Raw genomic sequence first — 24,359 nt, 5'->3', positions numbered from 1 at the left:
GGGCAGTCATGAGATTGGAAACTTTGACGGGACAATGGGTTTAATCTGGATAGCCTTTATATACGGGAAAGGCAGTTTCCTAGTTGCAAGGCATGCACGGTTCTACCGCAGTGCCTGTCCAACCAGGGTGGGTGTGAGGGGAGGGACAGAAGACTCAAAGCACGTTGGCAACTTGAGGTTTCATCTTGCCATCTGTGAGCTCGGGGGTTTTCTTTTGTTTCTTCCTTTGGCGCTGCTTCACACCGTTAGATCGTCTGACCTGGCCCGGCTGCTGGCTTTGCTCAGCCTGCTCAGGGGTCTGGTGTCATCCCCAGGCAGCTCCGGACACAGTGAAGGCGCCTTCTCAGGCGGCAGCCCCTGCTTCGATACCTTCTCAGGCGTCAGCTCTTCTTTCTCAACCTCCTTCTCCACTTCAGGGGTCTCCACGTTCTCCCCCTCCAGCACGGCCAGGGGCTCCTGGCCCCCCGTGCTCACCCTGTCTGCCTCCTGCCTCTTCTCTCTCGCCTCTGGTTCTGCTCCCGCCTCCGCAGGCTGCCCCTCCTCCTCCCCCTCCTGGCCTCCCACCTGAGCGTAGGAAGGCAGCGTCTCTTGGTAGGCCCTGGACAGGTCCCCTAGGGGACTGGTGCCCATCTTCTCCTCGAACTGACTGAAAGGCTTGGCAGAGAGCGGGCTGGCCTCCGCCATCCCAACCTCGGTAAAAGGGAAATAATGGGACACGATTTTCTCTTCTTCGAGGAGTTGGTAGCCCTTGGCCTTCTGGATGGAGGACACAGCAATGGAGTGGAGGGACTTCTCAGGAATCTCCCCCAGTGGCTGCTCCACTGGCTTCTTGAGGGTAGATCGGATTCTCTTCAGGCCCAAGTAACTCACCTCCAGAATATTGAGGAAGAGGGACACAGAGGCCATGGACAGCATGAACAGGATGAAGATGGTTTTCTCGGTGGGCCGTGACACGAAGCAGTCCACCACGTTGGGGCAGGGCCACCTGCTGCAGCGATAGAGAGGTAGGATCCGGAAACCGTACAGGAAGTAGTGGCCCACGATGAAGCCCACTTCAAAGAGGGTCTTGAAGATGATGTGGCAGACGTAGGTCCTCAGCACGGTCCCCTCCAGCCGGAACTTCTTGGCGCCTTTGCTGCTGCTGCTGCCCTTCTTGATGCTGCCCTGGTCCGCTGGGAGGGGCGCCCTCTCGCCGCCGCCGTTGCCAGGCGACCGCTGGCACAGCTCCTCGGCCGCGCGCTCCTTGCGCTTCTCCTCCATGCGGATGTGGTGCACCGCGTGCCCCACGTACACCAGCGACGGTGTGGAGACGAAGATGATCTGCAGGACCCAGAGGCGGATGTGGGAGATGGGGAAGGCCTCGTCGTAGCAGACATTCTCGCAGCCTGGCTGCTGGGTGTTGCACACGAAGTCGGACTGCTCATCCCCCCACACGAGCTCCGCGGCCGTGCCAAGGATGAGGATCCGGAAAATGAAAAGCACCGTGAGCCACACGCGGCCAATGACCGTGGAGTGCTCATTCACCTCCTCCAGGATGTTCCCCAGGAAACTCCAGTCGCCCATGTCTCACCCACCTGGAGGAAGGAGAAGGCAAAGCTGAGCCGCTACAATGCAATGTTGAATCAGCCTCTCTTTGCTAACGCTCAGGGTACCTACCTCTCCTTCCTGAGTGACTGGCATGGTCAACGCGTAAACAGCATGTATTGAGTGCTTCCTCTGTGCAGACTAGTATTAGGGAACGAAAGAAGCATAAAAGAATCTGCTTCCACTGGTTTCCTCATCTGTAAAATGGGTTCACTTCACAAGCTGCCTGAAAGGATAAATGAGGCAGTATCTGTATAAGCCTTGAACTCCATCCCCAAATAAGGATTCATTGTTGATCATAAATAGAAACCCATGGTTACATGGATTTAAATCAGAACCGTAAGCTGAACTGAGGTTCATGAGGCATAATGCTGAAGAAATATTCTAATCCAATTGTGTCTGGGCCCCCAACAAAATTTTGCTATGTATGAAATTGCCCGTAGTCACCTTACTTTTGACTGTGTTAGGGTATATAATGATTGGATGTTGTAAGTGGAAGGAAACATTTTTTTGATTGTTTGTGGCTTAAAACAATACAAAATGATTTTCTTAACAGTTCTGTGGGTTATGTGAGCAACATGTACCTTACTGAGCTAAAATCAAGTTCTCAGCAGGACCGTGTTCCTTGTTGGGGGCTCCAGAAGAGATTCAGTTTCTTTGTCTTTTTCAGCTTCTCGTGGCTGCCCACATTCCTTGGCTTGTGGCCCTCTTTCTCCATCATCAAAGTCAGCAATGTTGCAACTCTCCCGCCTTTTTTTCTTTGTGACTTCTGTACTCTTAATTTACATTTTCTCTTCTCTAGGTTGAAATCTGGAAACCTTTCTTAATAGCTTTACAAATTGAAAGCAGTATATATATTATTATTATTATTACTCTTTTAAGCCCAAAGAATGAGAAGAGTGCTTTCGGAAGAAATCATGTTACACGGTGAGGAAAGTCCTCTAAGACAGTTTTAGTGTCCCACAGAATGAAAAGGGTTTAGGGTCTTATAACTGTGGCTATATATATATATATATATTTTTTTTGCGGTACGCGGGCCTCTCACTGCCACGGCCTCTCCCGTCTGCAGCACAGGCTCCGGACACGCGGGCTCAGTGGCCATGGCTCACGGGCCCAGCCGCTCCGCGACATGTAGGATCTTCCTGGACCAGGGCACAAACCCGTCTCCCCTGCATTGGCAGGCGGACTCTCAACCACTGCGCCACCAGGGAAGCCCTGTGGCTATTTTAACAGAGCTAAAATTTGGTCTGTAGGAAAAAAAATACCATTAAATATGCTAGTATATAATGCCCCTAGCAACAGCAATGACTAATGAACATGGGATTGAACTGACAGGCGTGATGTGTGCATACTGTATCATTTGTCCAGTGCAAACCTGTGGGGCAAGCTGGTAATCTCCGAAAGACTCTGATCAAAACCTCCACCTCAGCTGATGTTCCCCATGTTGAACTTTTCTAGCACTGTGACATTTATTCATCACTGCCCTCAGACCAGAGCATGAGCCCATGCTAGAGATGCTGGTCCAGGCTTCTCCAGCGGTGCCCCACCTTATAGGATCAAAAGTCCATGGGTCCAGAGGAATACACCCACCACATTTAATGACAGGGATATTTGCTAAACACTTGAATGAGTGATGAAAAGTGGTATCTTAAATTAGGTGGGATTTTCATCTTTAGGAGAGGATAAACTTCCTTCCAACCTGTGGTTTGGAGCCTGGCCAGACAGAACTTGGTGGCAGATATGGATTGCAGGTGTGAACAATGCCCAAGCTATGCTCTCAGCTGTTTCTTGGTGAAGAGCAGAGAGTGTTGCTCCTCTTGGACCAGAAACTTCTAGTTAGGCGAGGCATCCAATAGCAGCTTCTCTCCTCCTGGGAAGGTTAGAGCAGCTGTGGCATCCCTAGTCATGACTCTGACATTGGGAAGAGTTCCATTTAGGAATGGGGAATTGAGAGTGGGAGAGGGTCCTCTACTCAAAACCAGCCATTCAGAATCCTAGTCACATGTACGTAGTTATACTTCTACCTTTAACACTCCTCAAACTTCAGCTAAATCTAGTATTTGCCCTATTAAAGAGTGGCAGCCATTCCCATTGCCTTCTGGAAAAAGGTGGAAAACACCACAATCAGGTAAACAGCCCAAGCATAAATCCTATTGGTGGAAGAACCAGGAAAATCCAAGGTTTTTTAACCAAAAAGTTCAATCTAAAATTCATGTCAAAACAATAATTTGTGTAATTTATTCCTATGAGATCAAGGCTGGCTTTAACAAACTCTAAATCTAGTGGTGTTGATGCCTTATCCTCATTGATATAACAACTCAGTTTACAATCTTACTTGTACCATATTAGTCCCTTTGGGATTTTGTGTGTATTTCACTCATGTACTCACATGAATGTGTGTGGAGAGCACAAGCTCTCAGGACTGTATGTCTACCAGTCTTGTTTCCCCTTTTTAGGATCAAAAGCTCTTGGAGGACAGGGACCATTCTGTCTTTATCCTCCGTGAACCATCATAACACAGAACAAAGACCTTACAGACTGGGAGCTCCATAGATACCAGTGGATAGGACTAGTGGTAATCATTTGAAACCTGAAATTCTCAATCCCTGAGTGCATGTAATACCAGTATTATGCACAGCCTAGGGAACTCCAGTCCTCTTTGCTGCGCTAGTGGTGGGAGACTGACAACTTGCAAAGAAATGGTAAATTCCAAAAAAGAATAGTAAATTGATCCAAAACTAGCTATTTTGAGGTATTGTTTTGTATAAAATTAAAGCTATAAACTGGGGCCAATAATTCTTGACACGTGAGTGTCATGACACATGTTCATGACACATGAAGACCCTCCTGACCAACCCATTCATAATTTCCAAACTAAAGGCAGACAGAGCTGTGTCCTTCCATACCCAGCCTGCGATGCTAGGATTGTTTGAGTGGTTTTCTTTCTTACATTTTTTTTTTAAATGTCTAGTTACAAAATTTCTTGTAATATAACGGAAGAAGAGAAACTATAACTTAGGACAAAATCTTTCCAATGTCATGCTATTGAAACAGGCCAACTATGGCATTAAGGAGAAAAGCTTTAGAGGTGCTAAGGAAAAGTGCCTTGGGTTCTCCACTTCTAAAAGTGAAAGTTATAATTAAAGGAAGTCAGATCAGAGTAAATTTGGGCAAACTGTTCCACTAGAGCAGGGCAAAATCTAAACCAAAGGATTTCTCTTCATCAAAGAGGCAATACTCTGCTTTATTTTCTTGTGAAAATCTATTGCAGGTGGAAAATAAGCTGCCAGAGTTCAAGCCTCCACCCCCAGGGTATCCACCAGAACACCCCACTAGAGGATTATGGTTTTAAGTAATGATTGAAATAACACCTTATGTCTGGGTAGCCCTTATCTATTTATAAATGATACATTTTAGCAAATCTTGTTTCAGTCCTCATGACAACCTGTGAACTATGCCAGTGGCCCTCAGACTTGGATTTCAGAGACTAGTACAATAACAACAACAAAACAGTGTAACCAGCATAGGGCTACTGACTCCTTATTTTGCCAAACAAGGACCTAAAACTTATTTAATTGCTAACTATGACTGCAGTCTATTTTCACCATCATTTCATAAAAGGGGAATTTTAATACCATAAACCTAGGCAGGACATAATTTCAGAATAAAAGACAGGCCTTTAAATCAAACACATTTAACTTGGTGAAAAATTTACTACAGTGTTTACTACGTTATTGTCACATTTTTGTCACAGGCTGCCAAAAAATTCATCTCGGACCAGAACTGACAGGTCTACAGATGGATGTTTGAGAACCAGGGAACTAGGCGTTATCAGCCCCCATTACCAGACGGGAGACGGAGTGGGAGGTTAAGTAAGTCTCCCAAGAGGAGGGGTCAGCCAGTCAGGGCAGAGCCGGGATGTGAGCCCTGGTCTTCAGCTTCAAGCCCAGGGTGATTTCCAGGATAGCATTGCCTTCTCCTGCCTTTTAAGAGGCAGAACAACACATACACATTCGTGTTAACAAGTTCCACAAAAAGGATTAGAGGCCACTTACCACTCTGGTGGGTAAGGGAGTGTAAATGCGCCTCCATGTTTCTAGAGCAGCCCCTTTAACCTCCAGCTCTTGTAGGGACCATGGAACCTGCTCCCAGGAAGAGTTTAATGGTCCTTAGCAAACCCATCCCTGTGTTCTAGTAAATGCTCCAACATCTAGAATGCTGAGCATGAAGCCTCTCCTACACCCACAGCACTCAACAATTATTACTATTACTCCTATCACAGAGTTTAGGTGAAAAATTACAGAAATCTTTCATAAACCTCAAATACTTGGTTTAGGTCCTCAGGATAACTGGGGACATGTTAATTCATTATGAAAAATGAAAGGCCTTAAAAAGTCAAGTTGTAGTTAGAATTTGGACATCTCTGCCACCACCCCACACTTGTGCCCCCAATTCCTACATCTCTTTCCCTTCCAAACCTCTGCCAACGCTTAGGGAGATTCCAAGAAGGTTTTCGGAATTGGACTCTAACTCCAGACATCCCAGTCCAAGACCAAACTTTAGTGGCAACCTTTTTCCTTGTGGAGAATTCCAGATATAGCCCTTAAATTAGGCTGGGAAAGGAGGGGGGCGTGGGAAGCCTGCAAACTAATATCACCCATGGAAAACTTGCCAATAGGAGTAGGGTCCCCCGGAGAAATAGGTACTCTCTTCTTCTCTTGGCGTTCAGCAGTAAAATGGCGAGCTTGGCCTCGAAATTTCCTTTGGTGCCTAAAAGCCCACCTCCCACTTCTCTACCCCGCCCCTACTGTGCTGCACGACTGAGCAGATATGACTGGATTGGCCCTGATGGGTAGGTTTTACTGTCCAGCAATATTTTAAGCTCCCAGCCAGACAGCTTTTATGAAGGGAGGGATGTTGGAAAACAATAGGAGAGAGAGAATGGGAGAGCTGCGTTGGGCAATGATGGGAGGAGGGGTAGGGAAAAGCTGATGTGGGAAAGCTTAGCTGGGGCTTCTGCAGTCTCCAAAAGTTTCTTTTAGCAGCAGACTGGCCTTCCACAACAGGAAATCTTTGGCTTCTCTCCAGAGGGCATGAGCCCTGGGGGTGGTTTCCTAGCACCTTTGTATCAGCTTAGAGAATCTTAGGGATGTAGGACAGTCTGAGGTCACGGAGTCAGACTGGGCGAAATTCACCCCAGCAAGAGGTCAGTTGGTCCCTTTAAAGTATGATATTTCATCTTCCATTGGTGGTTTGTTCTTGTGTCTCATAACTTTCAGCAGGGCAGTCTCCCTCTTTGAAAAGGAGTCTTAATACTCCTAAGAATTCTGGCACCATTTGTCAAGACAATGACATTTCCCACTTTGTTTCACCCATAATTACAAATACTTTTGAGAAGCTGAAGAATCAAGGGGATTATGCAACATCAGTGACAGTTTTAGACTTTAGTGCCTCCATCGGTGAAGTGGGGGTATGATGATTTTGCTTACCAAGGGGCTCTTGGATGAAACACCAGTATGACTTAATGAGGAATGATGCTTGGGAAGCTAGTGTGGAGGGCATGAATGCATGTTCTCTGCTTCTCTGAGCCTGTTCCCTTTCCACTGTCTGGGACTGTCTATTGCACTGGTATAGAAAATGGTTGTTTTGACCACATTTTCCAAAACAAAAATTGGGGCATTTTATTCTACAAGCTTACTTGTGGAAACAATGGAGCAAAAATGGTTGAAACTGGGATTGTTTTAGGAAATCTGCAACGTATGTTACTAAATCGAAGGCAACTTTGAGAATAAGCCAGGGGAAAAAGGGTGCTTGCTTCAGCCACACCTCTTATTTCCTGTCCTTTCTGGTGTCGTGGGCATATTGCATTTTGACACGGGCAGTTTGAAGGAGGATGGTACCAATGTTGTGTGTCTTAACTTCCATTTTTATTAAAACGTTCATTAGCCCACAGCCTTATTTACTTTAGAATTCTGATTTCTTTCCAACTTCTAGGTTTGAGGGCCTGCACTGATTGAGACAATGCCTTCTAGGGAATCCCTCAGTTAAAAACAGATGGTCAAGATTGTTCCCAATATCGATAAGGCAAGAAGTCAGAGATGAGAGGGCAAGAAACCCAATCATTCTTTTTTTTTTTTTTTTTTTTTTTTTTTTTTTTTTTTTTTTTTTTTGCGGTATGCAGGCCTCTCACTGTTGTGGCCTCTCCCGCTGAGGAGCACAGGCTCCGGACGCGCAGGCCCAGTGGCCATGGCTCACGGGCCCAGCCGCCCTGCGGCATGTGAGATCCTCCCAGACTGGGGCACGAACCTGTGTCCCCTGCATCGGTAGGCGGACTCTCAACCACTGTGCCACCAGGGCAGCCCCAATCATTCTTTCTTTTGAGAACATTCAGTACATATTGATTCCTGAAGCTTGTGCTTTCCCTGAGACATTCCGCAACCTTCCAAATGAACTTTACTCATCCAGGGCATCCCAGACTAATTTGGCTACTGTGGTGGGGTGGCCCCATCTCCTGACATCATTGTGTGAGAGATGATAGTAGAGCATGTACTTGCATCTGGAAAAACAGGGAACATCCACATGGCTCTGAACCAATTAGTTTCACAGGTTTGGATGAATCCAGCTTTCTAATTGAGCACTTCCTTTGCTTTTTTATTCTGTTGACACTGAAGACATTCTACTAATAGTGCCCAATTGATTGAATTATTTTTGTTGTCAACTGCAAAGTCGTTAGAAATATAAACACTTAATTCCACACCTCTTGAGGAATGTTTTGAAAGAGATGGGGAGAGAGACTCATCTTAGCTGTTGCTGAGAGATGGGTTGTCTATTCCTACCAGGAATCAGAGTCAGCTTCTCAGGTCTTTCAGTGGGATGTCTCCTCATGATGGCCCTATTATTTTATTGGATGTAAATAAATTGTTAAAACATGAGACATAACCATATTCAAATGCAAATTCTAATTTTATATTCGGTAATTACTTAGAATAGTTTATTAACATTTTGGATAATTTAATGGTGGCATTCTTTTACCAGGGTGCATTTTGGAAATAGCGAAGCAGTTACATGTTTGCAAAGATTATGGGATTTGTAGTCAGGAGACCTGACTCTGGGTGTGGCTCTTTTTCTTCCTATTTGTGGGTAATTTGCTCAGCTTCTCTGAATCTCAGTTTTCTCATCTGTGCAACAGAGATGCTAATAACCGCCTTTCTGTTTTATAAAAAGGACTTTTTATGATGATGGTGGCTATCGATATAACCCACGCAATGCTGTGAATCCTTGTTCACTTGTTGGTTATATTTGCTGTGATCTCCTCTTGCTCTGAGTATGGCTGTGTCCTGCACCCCAGGGTCATGGGTTGGTCTGTTTCTAAGTGAACCTTGACCACAGGGAGTGTCAAAACTGGGAAAGACCAGAAGAGGCTCCAACCCCTTCATTTTACAGATGAGGAAAACCAGGCTCAGGGTGGAAATGATGCTCTAATGTTGTGGTATGTCTCCGAGGCCCAGGCACTTTCCATGGCTCCGGTGACACCATGTCGGGGGCACAGGCTTATGTAAGCAGCAGGGTTCTTTAGGGAGAGCCAGGTGAGCCCTGGCACGAGTAGAAGGGCAGGCAGATACATGGGGCCGGAGGGGACTCTCCTCAGTCAATCCCAGTGACTGGAATTAGGGGACTCAGAATCTCTCTCCTAGCTGCTGAGGTGTGGAAGGGGAATGGGGTTCTGAAAAACCCAGGACCAGGGGCTGTGGGTGAATCGGGTCCCTTCCCTGAGTGTCTCAGGCCTGGCTCTGACTTAGTGGGCAATGTTCGGAGATTCATTCAACAAGTATTTGTTAAACTCCCACCTTTTGAGGTGTTTGGGACACATCGGTGAATAAAACAAAGATCCCTGCCACAGCAGATCTTATATTTTGTGGGGGAGGCAGATAATATTCATTAAATACAATAACCCAGTAAATCATATAGTAGGTGAGAAGGTGATAAGTGCTACCAAATATGAAAAAATATGACAGGATGTGGGAGGGGATTGGGAGAGCCAGTGGAGGGGAGGTGGTGCTGACACAGACCTCGCTGAGAAGGTAAAGTTTGAGCAGACGTTGAAGAAGGTGAGAGACGGAGGCATGAGGGTGTTTGGGGAAGGCGCTCAGCAGCAGCAACAGGCCCGAGGGGCTGAAACAGAGTGGGTGAGGACAGAAATTCTTGGGAAATGTAATTTTTGTCTCTTGTTTGTCCATGTATGGTTTGTTCACCCACACGTCCTTAAGACTCCAGCACCCCCGAGAAACGAGATGCCATCCAGCATCCAATGTGCAACTTTGCCCTTCCTTTCCACTACATACTTTAAAATCATTTTTTTTAACTTCAATTTTTTTAATTGAAGTATAGCTGGTTTACAATGTTGTGTTAGTTTCAGGTGTACAGCAAAGGGATTCGGCTATACATATACATATATCCACTACACCCTTTTTGCTCAGCTGTCATGGTACCTGGCACTGTGCTGGGAACACAAAGATGGATAAGGCACGGGCCCTGACAGCATGCCTACCACACATATGTCTGCTCAAGGAGAGGGGGAGTGTGGGGAATCTGGTCTCCCAGCCCCCAAACCCCAGATCTGGCCTGAGGGTGAAGCCTCCATCTTGTAGGAAGCTGAACAGCGATGCTGTGATGCCAGGCTTTGGAATGAGATCGTCTCAGCGTCGCCACTAGCCCGCTGCCTGATCTCGCGCCAGTGACTTTCCATGTCTCCGCCTCAGTTTTTTCTTGTGAAAAATGGGAACCAGTGTCCACCACAAAGAGTTGTAGTGATTAAATAAAGCAACGCATGTAAAACTGAGTTCAGGGCTTCCCTGGTGGCGCAGTGCTTGAGAGTCTGCCTGCCGATGCAGGGGACGTGGGTTCGTGCCCCGGTCTGGGAAGATCCCACATGCCGCGGAGCGGCTGGGCCCGTGAGCCATGGCCGCTGGGCCTGCGTGTCCGGAGCCTGTGCTCCGCAACGGGAGAGGCCACAACAGTGAGAGGCCCGCGTACCGCAAAAAAAAAAAACCAACCCCCCAAACTGAGTTCAGTATTTGGCATTTGGGAAGCACTTGATAAATAGTAACTGCTATTCCCACTACTAGGAAGAAGGTTCGGATCAAGGGTTCCTTTCTTCACCAGCACAGGGATCGATACTTTCCTTTTCTTGTTTGCGCCACCTGGGAAGGTGAGCCATGGCCCTCTCTGTCCATCCTCCCTGGCCAGCTTGGTTGTGAGACAGATTCTTCTTCATCACAGCCATTTGGCCGAGGTTCAAGGGCTCCCGTGCCCTGAGGGGCAAGGGGTGGAGTGGAGGGCGGATCGTGGGGCACTTTCACTGGGGAGAGGATTTCCCGCACAGACGAGTTGTCGGGACAAGGCCGGGCTCTCTGTTGAATGGAGCAGCTCATGCGTGAGAGCAGATTGTGCCAGTTCTATAGAGCACGACCCCTCCGCCCCGGCTTCTCCTGCTAACAAAGTTATCTTTCTCAATCTGCTTAGGCAGAGGGGGGGACACACTTCCCGTCCCTGTGCTGAGCACACGGAACAGGCAGGCCCCAGGCCGGGGATGGGACTGGCTCTGGTTCTCAGCATGCCCGCTCAGCTCCTCCCCTCTCCTTGCTCAAAGTCTTGGGCTCTCCTCAGCTGCCCCATCACCTTGGCGAAAGAAGCACAGGCCGCAGAAGGCGGCCATCGGCTGGCTAGGGGCGAGACAAGGGAGTGTCCTGGCGTTCTAGGTGCCTGTGGAAGGGTGCAGAGACAGCATCCAAGAAGAGGGGTAGGGGAAGAGGCTGCTGCAGCCTAAAATTCACTGCGGCGGGAGCAGTTATTGATGCTCCAGGTCGGTGGGTTCTCCAAACCAGCAGCATCAGTATCGCCTGGGAACTTGTTAGGAAAGAGAACTCTCAGGCCCTACCTTGGACCCACTGAATCAGAAACTCTGGGGTTGGAGACCAACAAACTGTTTTAACAAGTCCCGCAGGCGATTCCGATACTGCTCGAGGTAACCCCAGCTACTAGAATCGATCATCCTGTTCCTGGTGCCCAGAACTTTGGTATGACAGCCCTCTCCCACACCCACCGCAGCTCCTGACACGCTGCCGCCAAGACAAGACCCTAGAAATATTTCTTTGGGTTTATCTAGAAAGCAAACAACTCCTGTTGAGTTCCCTGCTGCCTCTCAGCTGCCCTGTTAGCCCATCTGACATCTGTAATATCATAAATCAGAAGGGGAGAAAAAAAATGTTGTACTTTTATCTCCATGTTATCAAGCTCCAGTGAGGCTAAGTAATTTGCTCACGGTCACAGAAAGAAAGAGGCAGGGTCAGGACTGGAACCAGATCTGCTTGACTCCAAAGCCTGTGTTTGCTCTGGCTGCTCATCTTGTCTACTTTAATTAGGAGATTCAATTCTACAGAGCTGACCCTTCAGAGCAGTTGGGATCTCCGGTCTTTGTGTTAACCAGTTAACATCTGGGTATTTAAAAATGTCTTTTTGCTTACTAGAGCATGGACTTGAGGATATGGGGAGGGGGAAGGGTAAGCTGTTACGAAGTGAGAGAGTGGCAGGGACATATATACACTATCAAATGTAAATTAGATAGCTAGTGGGAAGTTGCGCATAGCACAGGGAGATCACCTCTGTGCTTTGTGACCACCTAGACGGGTGGGATAGGGAGGGTGGGAGAGAGGGTGATGCAAGAGGGAAGAGATATAGCAACATATGTATATGTATAACTGATTCACTTTGTTGTAAAGGAAAAACTAACACACAATTGTAAAACAGTTATACGCCAATAAAGATGTTTAAAAAAATAAATAAAAATAAATAAAAATAAAAATGTCTTTTTGTTTGTTTGTTCTGAGATATCAGCATAATTGCAAGTATTTTCTAAATAGATGAATTCACTAGGCACATATCCATATTAAAAAAAATTACAAATGTATGGCATGTGTGCTTGCATATCGGAAAAAAAAATCAAACAATATAGGAGCCTATAGGATGAAAAGTAAAGAGGTCTTTTTACCCCCTTCTTCCTATCCCAAGATCACTGTAACCATGCTTAACAGTTTGGTATGTGTTCTTCCAGACCCTTTTTGCTTTTTTCACTTGATATATCTTGATATCTTTGAAGTACACGTAGAGATCAAAGGCATCCTTTTAATGTCTGCACGAGTATTCCATAATAAGGACATCCTATAAATTTGTTCAGTCTGTTCTCTATTGAAGGACATTTAGGTTGCTTCTTTTTTTTGGCTATTACAAATTTTAAAAATAAACATCCATATGTACATATTTTTGAGCACATGTAGGAATATTTTTGAAGGATTTTTTTCTAGAAGTAGCATTGATCGTTCAGGTAAAATTGAAGAGTTGGTGGGTACTCCCAATTACTCTCAATACAGACTGCACCAGACTATGCTCTAAATATAGCTTGTGATAGGGCACTTCATGATATATTCTTACCATCACTCACTATTGTCTATCTTTACATTTATTTGGCAATCGGTTGGGCAGAAAATATTTTTTATTTTAATTTACATTTTTCTGATTACTGGACAGATGGAGTGACTCATTACATGTTTACTAGCCATTTGCATTTCTTTTCCTCTGAACTGCCTACTCATATCCTTTGTCCATTTTTGATGGGTTATTTGCCTTTTCCCTGTTGATTCATAAGCTCTTTTTATAGACTATGGTTATTATTTCTCTGTCATGTATGTTGTAACATTTTTTCAAACTATCCCTTGTAACTTCATTTTTAGTGTGTTTTGCTATAACAGAGGATTTATATTTTTATCTAATCAAATCTGTCATGAAAAAATTTATGGTTTCCTGACTTTGTGCCTGGCTTGGAAAGGTCTCTACATGTCATTCAAATTCAGGAAACCAGTTAGAAAAAAATATCTGCCAGAGTAGATTCTGTTTCAGTTCAGCGTTTAAGCCCGTATCCTTGAAAAAACTGAATTGTCAGAGCAATGTGAGTACTGCTGATTCTCCTCGTAGTTTTTAAACTCTTTTTTTTTCCTCCTGGCCTTTTGTTTTTTTATAATAAAGGAATTATACAATTTTTATTCATCAACTTGGTGTAATTGGCCACAGATTTCATCAGCATCCCCATTTTCAGGGGCCTGTTCTGATTTGCAAATCAGAAAACCAAACCTGGGAATCATCTGTGTCCTTTTGCTTCCTGTAGGTGTTTTTGTTTTGCCTCTTAATGATTCTGGATGCCTGATTTTTACTTATATTCAGATATCATGTGTGGGTGGAGAAAGAGAGAGCAAGAGTATTATTATTTTCTGTTTTACAGGCATATTTTCTACTCTTTTATGAGGAGGAATTTTCCCTTTTTCTCTTTCCCTTTGCCCTTTTTTTTTTGGTGGCAAATAAAATGGCTATAGTCTGGGCCAGTTACCCCAAATTCCTAAAACGCCTGACTCTTACCACTTGATTTCTTTTTTTGACTTAAGTGAGGGGTTTGTATCTGACCGGATTCATCAGGAAGAATATGGTTCTGGCAGCAGAAAAACTTCATTGTCTAGGGCTTAGTCTAGTTGCTCTCTCAATCACTAAGGACTTCAGTTTCTCCATCTTTGGAGTAGGGATAATGCCAATCTCATGTAAATCATCTAACATGGCTCCTAGTCCAAAGAAGACTCAAAACAAGTGGTATTTCGCATCAAGCCCTCAGTTTCCTGACCTGTAACATGGATGAACATTGAGACACACCTTGCTGAGTTGTTCTGAGTGTTAAACAGGAGAATAGAGAATTTAACAAATAAATGGGACACAAAGGTTCTTCCGAAGTAATCTTGGTTACTTTTAGAGTCATGCTGCACTTGTACCACTAGATGGCGTCATCAACACGGCCAGCTGGCTAAAATGGTTCTGCCCGAAGTCCGAGCGAAAGGGGATCCCTACTTCATTTTCTTCCCTCCGAATGTAATAAGTGAGGCAACAATTATCACGGTTTAGCTTTCATGTTTGCTGTAAATCATTTATTACTGTCAGAGCTTTTCTTAGGCAATAGACTTGCCCTGAGGAATGGTGGGAAGTGTGGGACCCAGAAGCCAGAGAGGTCTTTCTGAAACACAAACTTGACCTGCCTATACTAAAAACCCTTCTGCAGCTTGCTATTACACACAGAGGTATTGTTCAACATTTTTACTTCAAATTAAACCTTACTCTGGAAATGAGTATGTAAAATAAGTCACTCAGGTGGAGGGAGACGGGCCCCAGGTCCTACCTCTCAGGAGCTCCAGGAAACAAGGCTCAAGAGCACTGCAGGATGAAGCTTGTGCCTTTTAACAAGGCGTATAGGGCCCTCTGCCGTGTGGAGCCTGCCTATTACTCCAGCCCATCTCTTGCCACTCATAGCTTTGCACTTGACCCTCAGCATCCATGATCTACTGAGTTCCCTGTACATGTCACCTGATTTTTGCCTCCATTCCTTTGCCCTTGCAGTCCCCTCTACTTCAACCTCCCTTCCCCAACTGACTCATCTGTTAAGGCTCAGTTTGGGCTTTACCTTCTCGAGGAATTCTTCTCTGACCTTATCTAGTTTGTTTTTCAATAGTTCATCCATGTTTCTGTCTCCCCCACCAGTCTATGAGGTTTCTGAGTGCAGGAGATGTGTCTTCCCTGTGTCTATTGTAGGGAGGCTGGGCAAATGAAAGAACTCAATTTGTTTTCGGTAAACAAATAAATGAATGAGTGTTAAGTAGAGGGAGAGCAGTTCAGGTGGATGAGATGGCAGGAGATGAAGACGTAAAAGTGGGAAAGGAAAAGGGTTCTTCAGGGAGTGGATGGCTTGAATCTGGGAGTAAGAGGAGCACTTCCCAGCTCCAGGCTGAGCCTCCCACGGGAGACCAGGGTGAGCTCTCTCCTCTCAAAGCCCCAGTGGTAGCCCTCATGAGGAGTCAGCGGGGGTGGGGGATTGTAACTCCTTCAGCCATATGGCAGCTGTAAGAGAAGCTGCAACAGTGGCCTCTTTTAAGAATCATCTTAAGGAGCCTCGGATTGAGGGTCTAGAGCCATACAGGTTGCACCTAAAGGCAAGGACCCTGCCAGGGATGACCTCTGCCAGAATTCTCTTTTCCCTTCCTCTTCTGTGATAGAAAGATACCTGAGAATGTCCACTGAGGGTACCTGAGAAGGATAGGAAAAATCCCTCCAGGTTAGTGCAGGTGACCTTTCTGTGATGGGCTGATATAGGGGAAGCAGCCAGTATAGTTCCGGGGGGAAATCCTGCAGGGAAAAAGGGGCAGAGAAGCAGGCAGGTGATTCTGGTTCCTTGTGGTTTCATGTATGGGCATCAGTCCTGAGCTAGTGCTGTGGGTGGGACCCAAAAGAGCTGACCACAAAGCTGTCACCCTTCGGTCTCTAGCCTTATAGGGCATGAAGCTTTCAAAACACGGGGAGATTTGCTTTCCCCCTAAAAACAGCAACGGAATTGCCGTACTCCCTTGGTTCCAGGTCCGCCTTTTGAGGTATTATGTCACCTTCCCGTTGCCTCGTCCTGAGCTTTTCCCATGAGGACAGCACCACAGTGTCCTGTCATCTGGCCCCTGAACGTGGAATCTTTACTTGCTCACGCCTGTGAGGTTACAAAGCCCTGCAAAAGCTTAGTTTGAGGGTCTCTGGCCAATTCGTACCCTACCCCATCCTCCAAGGTAACGCTGGGGAAAAGGCTGCCCATTTCCTGAAAACTGGCTACCTCAGGGCTCTGAACTTCCTCAGGTACTGTGGCTTCTGAGGGATTTCTCTCAACTTTTGTGCTTCTGACATGACTCGCCAAGGCCAGTCTCCCAGGTACCTGGCCCTTTTTCTCTAGGCTGTCCACCAAAATAGGTCAAAGCCAGGTTATACTCTCACAGGCATGAAGGAACTCTGGACACATAACAGGGAGGGTGTGGGAGCCCCAGAGGAGGGACCTCTAACCCCCCTGGCATTCCTACAGTCAGAGGGCTTCAAATGTACCCCTGGGACCCACTGAGGCATGTTAGTTGCTCCCCCAAACTGTGTAGGGGGACATCCTGGTAACAAGCCCTGTTTTACCTTATGTGTGAGAGCTGGCCAAGGATAGAGAAGAGTGTTGAGAAAGCAGAGATGGAATTGTAAATCCTCCAAAAGGAAGAATTCCACTGGTGGGTAAGTGCAGCTCATGGCCATCTTTGCTCACATAACCCAGGGCTCCAGGGAGGCAAATGCCTTCCTCTCTCAATTTCAAACAAGAACCTCCCTGAAGGGCTGAGGGGGCTCTTGGCCTGAAACTGGGAGGGAAGCCACTTGGAATTCATTTTTTGTTGAATTTTTTCTTCATTTTCCTTCTGAGAGGGTCCCCAGGCATCCAAACAATGCCTCTGCAGGCAGCCTGGCACAGCTGTCATAAAATGCAACTGAAATCCGTATCTATGGAAACAGGCCGACTCCTTTTGCCTCTTTCATTCCATGCTTCTGCGTTGGCCAGGATGGGTCTAGACTCTGAGCCCTGTGCTCTGATGTAAGGGCTGCTCCAGCCGCGCCCTGACCATCCTCTGGGGTCCACCCACCTTTTACCCTCTCCTATCAGATACAGACAAGGTGCTGGGAGGAGGGTGACCTCAGTGTGGTGGCAAAGCCTCAGACAGTCCCAGAGGGACAGTGCAGAAGGAAGAGTGCTTGTGTGCAAGGATTCCAGGGAAGGCAAGCAGGGCAGCCCAGTGGGGACAGAGCAGACCTGGGTACCCAGAGCTCGATGCTCCTATCCTGGCTTCTGAGCTCCAGGCCCAGACATTTACCCAGTCAACAAAATGTATTCCCTGCCTCCTTCCACTCACTCCAGGCTTGGCTAGGATTCTCTGGGCCTTTCCTTCCTTTGCCTAAAAAGGTAATTCATTATTCCTTAGGGGTCATATGTGATGGTGTTTGGTTTGAGAGGTTTATTTATTTATTGGGATTTGAGACAAATGAAAAGCAGTCTGCTTCAACTTGGCCGAATGGACCGAAATGGAAACAAAGACAGCAGAACTCTCTTTTCCTCCCCAGTCCTGATCTGCTGAGTTACTAACCCACAAGTTTTCTTGCAGAGGCAACATACCTAAGAATATGATACAAATGAATTTCTTTACAAAACAGAAATAGATTCACAGACATAGAAAACAAACTTATGGTTACCAAAGGGGAAACGGGGAGGGGGAGATAAATTAGGAGTTTGGGATTAAAATATACACAGTGCTATATATAAAATAGATAACCAACAAGGACCTACTGTATAGCAAAGGGAACTATATTCAATATCTTGTAACACGGCTTCCCTGGTGGCGCAGTGGTTGAGAGTCCGCCTGCCGATGCAGGGGACATGGGTTTGTGCCGCGGTCCGGGAAGATCCCATGTGCCGCGGAGCAGCTGGGCCTGTGAGCCATGGCCGCTGAGCATGTGCATCCGGAGCCTGTGCTCCGCAACGGGAGAGGCCACACAGTGAGAGGCCCGCGTACCACAAAAAAAAAAAAAAAAAAAAAAAAAAAAAATCTTGTAACAATCTATAATGGAAAAGAATGTAAAAAAAGAATAAATATATTTATATATGTATAATTGAATCACTTTGCTGTACCTCTGAAACTAACACAACAGTGTAAATCAACTATATTTTAATAAAAATTAAAAAAAAAAAAACCAGACACTGCAGACAGTTCTAGTTTGTCTGTGCGGGAAATTGGCTGGGAGGTGAGGGGGGGCAGGGTGATGATATTTGGAGACCTCGCCATTCAGGCAAAACATGTCATTTAACAGTCAGAGGTTCTAAGGAAATTATTTCCATTCCATCTGCGTGCCTCTGCCTGGGGAAGTCCAGGAAAGCTTCTAGAACACCACAGGTATAGGCCTTGCATCACTAGGGGGCGATGCTGTCTCTCTTTTGCTCCAGGCACAGTTTTTAGGACAACTTCAGACAGTGGGCCAAGAGAGAAGCCAATTTCAGGTCTGTGATGAAGTTGAGTGAGCCTTATTTATCACACCAGAATAGATGGGCATGGTCTCAGTAGGACAGGCTGAGATGCAAAGGGGCAAGGCCTGGGCCTTATCTGGGGTACTGTGTATTGTGTGACCGCATTTCCTGGGCTAGTCTTCTGGTACCCTCCCTGGTGGAGCTGGATGTCCCAGAGGACATCCTCCACCCACCCCCTGCCATCCTTTTCTTCCTATTCACTAGCCCCTTTCATCACTGAAATATTCGTCCTGTCTCCCACAGTCCCCCAAACCCCAAACCACCAAACCTCAGAGTTTCTCTGCTACATCTCCCTTCCCTCTCCTAGGCTCGCCCCTGTTTCCTTTGGTCCTGCACAATTCTGCTATATCCCTGATTATACCACAGGCAATATTCGATCATAAAAAGGCAAAAGTATCTTGCATAGAGCATTGGTTCATCTGGCAAAGCAAAGGATAAACTTGAGCAGATGGCAGACCCCGATCTTGGAGATTAGAGGCACAGGAGATAGAAACATTCTGGGGCCATTCTGGTTAGAGTAACGGAGAGTCCATTCTAAGAGTCAAGGCTGAGATTGTGTGAATTTAACTCATCCACCTGAACGCTACAGGAAGCCTCTGTTGCTGGGGGCAGAGTTGGTGGATCTGCTGGGGCCATGGAAGGTGGTCCGAGGGGGCTTTCTCTGCTGTGAGCTACCTACCATTAGCCTTGCCCTCCAAAAGCCTGCTGGCTGATCACAAGTGATAGCCTGCATCAACAGAGACTCCAGGCGCCTACTTGGGAGTTCATTCTCCCTTTGGCCTGTCTGCACACCCCTTAAGAGTGGAGACTCCAGAGGAATTTCTCTCCTCACCAGATCCAGCAAGCACATTTGTACCACCTTCTGCAGAATGAGGGGGTTGTGCATGGAAGACCCCGTAGTTGGAGTTCATCATTGGCTTTCTCAACATGGTCTAGTATTTTCTTTGTTCTCAGATGCTAAAATCAGACAGCCTGGCTCTGAGCCTCCCACTCACTAGCTATGCGATATTTGGCAGATTAACTCTTTGAAGTCTCAGTTTTATCATCTGTAGATGGGGATGATTGTTATGGGGATTTAATGAGATAATCTCTGTAAAGTACTTGGCCTGATGGCTGGCACATAAATGGTCGTTATCATTATCTGGAAATGCAGTAGAGTGTGGTGGCTAAGCCAGCTGGCTCAAATCTGGACTCTACCACTTACTAGCTGTGTGATATCAAGCAAACCATTTAATCTCTCTGTGCCTCAGTTTCCTGATATATAAAATGCAGTTTAATAATAGCACCTACGTCATAGAGTACTTGTTAGGATTGAAGAGCTAATGCATGTAAAGCACTGAAAACAGTTCCTGGCAGATAGTAAGTACCCAAAGGAGGCTAGCCCTCATTGCCTGTGGAGCAGTGGGTTAGATTATCCAAAAGTGATCTGCATTTGGCTCTGGAATGCTATGATGTGTGTTTTAGGAGAATTATTTCAACTTACTTTGCACTAAGATGAATCTGTGCTTGTTGCTTATACAACTAGTAAATGCTGGGGCTGGGGACTCAGTACACAGTTGAGGGAAGCTTGTTAGAGATACAAGCTGTGACACAGAGAGTTCAGAAAACAGATCATTTTGAGGTGCTTGCATGGCACCTTTTCACCAGTGGTCCTGGATAGTTTATGTTTTACTATATATCAACGTTGAGAGACAGATTTTTTTTTTTTTTTTTTTTTTTCCTGTACGCGGGCCTCTCACTGTTGTGGCCTCTCCCGTTGCGGAGCACAGGCTCCGGACGCGCGGGCTCAGCAGCCATGGCTCACGGGCCCAGCCGCTCCGCGGCATGTGGGATCTTCCCGGACCGGGGCACAAACCCGTGTCCCCTGCATCGGCAAGCGGACTCTCAACCACTGCGCCACCAGGGAAGCCCCCGAGAGACAGATTTTATTGTCATACAAGTTTTGCAGGTGGACAGATAGGTGAAAGTGACAGATTATGTGTCCTGCCCCAAACTTGCAAAGGCAGGATCTGTACTCCACCCACACACCAATTGCATTTAAAAATAAAAATTAATCAAAGCAGCTTTTGGCATTGCCTGACAGGACAGGTCATCTACAGTGTGTATGACATGTCATTCAGCCCTGTTGGCAGCCTCAGGCACAGCTGCAGTGCATCTGGGGTAACGCCAGGAATGAAGCACGTCTCAGGGCTTCTATCACACATCCCTGATTATTTATTTATTTTCAGAGTCTCCAATAAGAAAATGTTAAGAAAACAATAAAAAGAAAAAAAAAAAAGAAAGAAAGAAAACCTATGTGTAGGAATCAGGAAAGCCCAATCTAGAGCAATCTAAAAATTTCTTAAAATTAAAAAAAAAATGTAATGAATTTTAGGATGCTTTCTAGGTCCTGGACCACTTTGATAAGACAATCTCTAAATTATATTGTTTTCTTCTAGGAGGAAGATATTGAAGAATAGAAAGATCAGAAAGGGGGAGATGTGCCATCAATCGTTCTAAAAAAGTGAGCAGAATTCATCTGGAGACACAACCTATTAGAGTTGACAACCGTTTAAGTAAAACTGATGAAATGGAATTGGGAAGAAAATACTCTGCTCACTTCTTAAATGAGGTGATGATTCATTAGCAGAGAGAGTTAAAGGGGTCTATAGTCCTTTTCTGATGATCTGTGGAGCAGTAGCCTGGATTATCCAAACAGATACTTACTTTTGGCTTTGGGAAATGTCATGACATTTGTTTTGGCAGTAGATTAATTTTCCAACTAAACTTGTTAGCTTGATTAGACATATTTTATTAAAGATTGATGGGCATATGGGTGTTGTAACTTCTTTTTATTCAACAAATATTTATTGAGTACCCACTTTGTGCCAGGCACTGGGTTAGGAGCTGGAAATACAATGTTACACTAATTAGACATGGTCCTTGTCCTCCTAGAGATAGACATGGACCAAATAATACGTATAATTAATGGGTTAATTAATATTTTCTCAATGAAGAAGACATAGGGAGAATTAAACATGCCTACAGTGAAGAACTGGCTTTCCCCAGAAGGTTAGAAGTATGAAAGCCCTTTGAAAACTGTGAAGTGCTAACTGAAAGAGCAATCCCCTGCTCTGTCTTTGTCTAGACTCATAGTTAGTCTCTGAATGGACACAAGGTTGCTCCTGCTTAAAGTCTGGGCCACTGTTTCTGCTGGAACTTTCTCTCTTGAAGGAGGCCAACTTCCTTCTCCAAACTCTACATGGTAAATGTGAAAGGCCCCAGGGTTGGGTGGGATTAGGTTAAGAAGTTGTTCTGTCCATTACTGGAGCAGAGAGATCGGTTCAGCTGTATGAATTCATCACCCAGCTTGGCTGGAAATCTGACCCACAAGAAGAAAGCACAACAACTTCTCAATCAAAATTATAAGTTGGAAGTTCTGCTACTGTCCATCACTCATGCTATCAGGGACTGACACAATGTAGTTCTCATTCACCAATAATATCCTAAGAGTTAGACATAGGTGGATGTGAATGTCAATGTTATTGTGAGAATGAAAACAGTACATGCCTAAAATTGAAGAGTCTTTTTTTCTAATAGTTACCACTTACTAAATATACATTATATGGCTTGCACTTTTACATTTATCATTTCGTTTACTCATGTAAGCCTTATAAAGTAGCTCTTTTATTTCCATTGTACAGATGGGGGAATGGAGTATACATTGATTCACTTGTCCAAGGTCACAGTGCTAAGAAGTGACAGAATCAGGATTTATACTCAATTCCCCCTGAACTTTAAAGCCTGTGTTTTTTCCATCACGTGGTACTTGTCCTTTGGAGAATGTAGAGACATAGATAACAGCTGGAGTTCAAGACCCTGGTAACATTATTTGCTTTCCCTTGATAAAGAGACAAGCAGGGGAGGGGAGGAAAGAGTCTACAACTGAGCTTTAAACTGGGAATTAGTGAAAGCAGATCCTACATCATTTTAAGTTCAGCATGTTTTATTGAGTGGGCCCTGGAATGAAAGGCTAGGAAATAAGATGTCTGCTCTGAGATGGGGGTGGAAGATCCTGTACTCTCACATGCCCATTAAAGCGAGAGATAAAATATAATCAGTCATGAGAGGGCTTGGATAAAAGAAACCGAGACACATAACTGGCAAATATAAAAGAGCATAAAAGGGACCAAGACGCAGAGGATCACAGAAAAAAGGGACACATAGCTCATCGCCAAGCTCGAGTTATTTCTGTTTAGAGAGACACCAAAGTCCTCCCCTTCCCCTTGTCCCGTAGTCTTGGGAATGTGAAACTCTGGGGGTCATTCATGCCAACTCCATCTCCTTTATGGCTCCTTGTATAATTAGATCAAACCTTTTAAGGAAAAGGGCCCTGGCAGATATGTCTCATGGTTTATGCATAATCCAGTACCTTTCATGTTTCCTGCTGTAAATTTTTGCTTATAAATTGCATTTTTGAAACCCTATTGTAGCCATTCCTGGGGGTGGGGAATTCCTTTGTAAACAGACCAGTCAGCTGCTATTTGGCTGACTGCTATAGTAGATTGGAAGAAGAGTCTGTAGAAGAACTGTGCAGGGAGAGCAAAGTAAGAACCTTGAGAAGATTAGTGTCTGGGGATTTTTGTTCTCCAATCTTCCTTCATTTTGTTCTGTCCATAAGAAATCAACCTTGGGGGACTTCCCTGGTGGTGCAGTGGTTAAGAATCCTCCTGCCAATGCAGGGGACACAGGTTCGAGCCCTGGTCCAGGAAGATTCCCATATGCCACGGAGCAACTAAGCCTGTGTGCCACAAGTACTGAGCCTGTGCTCTAGAGCTGGCAAGCCACAACTACTGAAGTCCACGTGCCTAGAGCCCGTGCTCTGCAACAAGGGAAGACACTGCAGTGAGAAACCCACGCACCGCAACAAAGAGTAGCCCCTGCTCGCCCCAACTAGAGATAGCCTACACACAGCAACAAAGACCCGACACAGCCAAAATAAATAAATAAATAAATTTACAAAAAAAAAAGAATCGACCTTGGATTGCCTTCTCCTCTGAGTCCTCTCCATGTGTCTTATAAAATGTTAAACTTCCAACCGTATGATTTTGCCTGTTGCCATTTCTTCTATTCTTAGAAATGAAAAAGCTTTTGCCCCAAAGGGATCTTTTTTCTCCCTCATGTTAGTTTTAAGTTTAATAATTTTTATAACCTCTTTAAACTGGACTTTTTTCCACTAGCATAGTCAAATAGAGTTCGTGATTATACCTGCTTAGGAGTTAATTAGTTTAGCTTAAGAATGGACTTAATGGGGCTCTAACATTAACTTAAGGACCACTGAAATAATAACCATAATAATGATAACACTGAATATAGTCAATGAAAGAAAATTGTACTGCAGTAGGGGATAGTGGCTGATTCATTTGTAGTATTTGTTTCAACACACTCAGCTGTTGGTCTGACAAAGATCTAAAATCATTCTTGACAATCTGTTCAAAGTCTGAAAGTGTTTACAATGAAGATGATCACCCTTGTCTCTTGAAAAACTTGAAAAAAGAAAAACCGTTATCCCCTTGTTTTGTTGGGATAATCCCATCCTAGCCATACCTCTATTATGGAGTTTATTAAGTTGCATTATAATTATTGGTTAACTTAGCTAGCACCTCCAATAAAATGCAAGTTCCTTGAGGGCATATTAATTAAAATTCATGTCAGTAAAATTTCACTGATCCTTTAAGTAGTGTCCAAAAATTCACTAACAAAAAAAATGAGGAGTCAAATTAATTAGGTT

The 24,359-nt window shown here is 45.2% G+C and overlaps 1 protein-coding gene across 1 annotated transcript; it reads right to left on the bottom strand.

Moving 5' to 3' along the window:
- Positions 1–237: 237 nt before the first annotated feature.
- On the bottom strand, positions 238–1,563 carry GJA8 (gap junction protein alpha 8). The gene has a single exon (XM_059064671.1). The coding sequence runs from the start codon at positions 1,561–1,563 to the stop codon at positions 238–240; it is 1,326 nt and encodes a 441-aa protein (XP_058920654.1).
- Between the last annotated feature and the right edge of the window lie 22,796 nt (positions 1,564–24,359).

Source organism: Kogia breviceps, chromosome 1 (assembly GCF_026419965.1).
Source record: "Kogia breviceps isolate mKogBre1 chromosome 1, mKogBre1 haplotype 1, whole genome shotgun sequence".
Classification (NCBI taxonomy): Eukaryota; Metazoa; Chordata; class Mammalia; order Artiodactyla; family Physeteridae; genus Kogia; species Kogia breviceps.
This window is presented reverse-complemented; position numbering and strand designations above follow the sequence as displayed.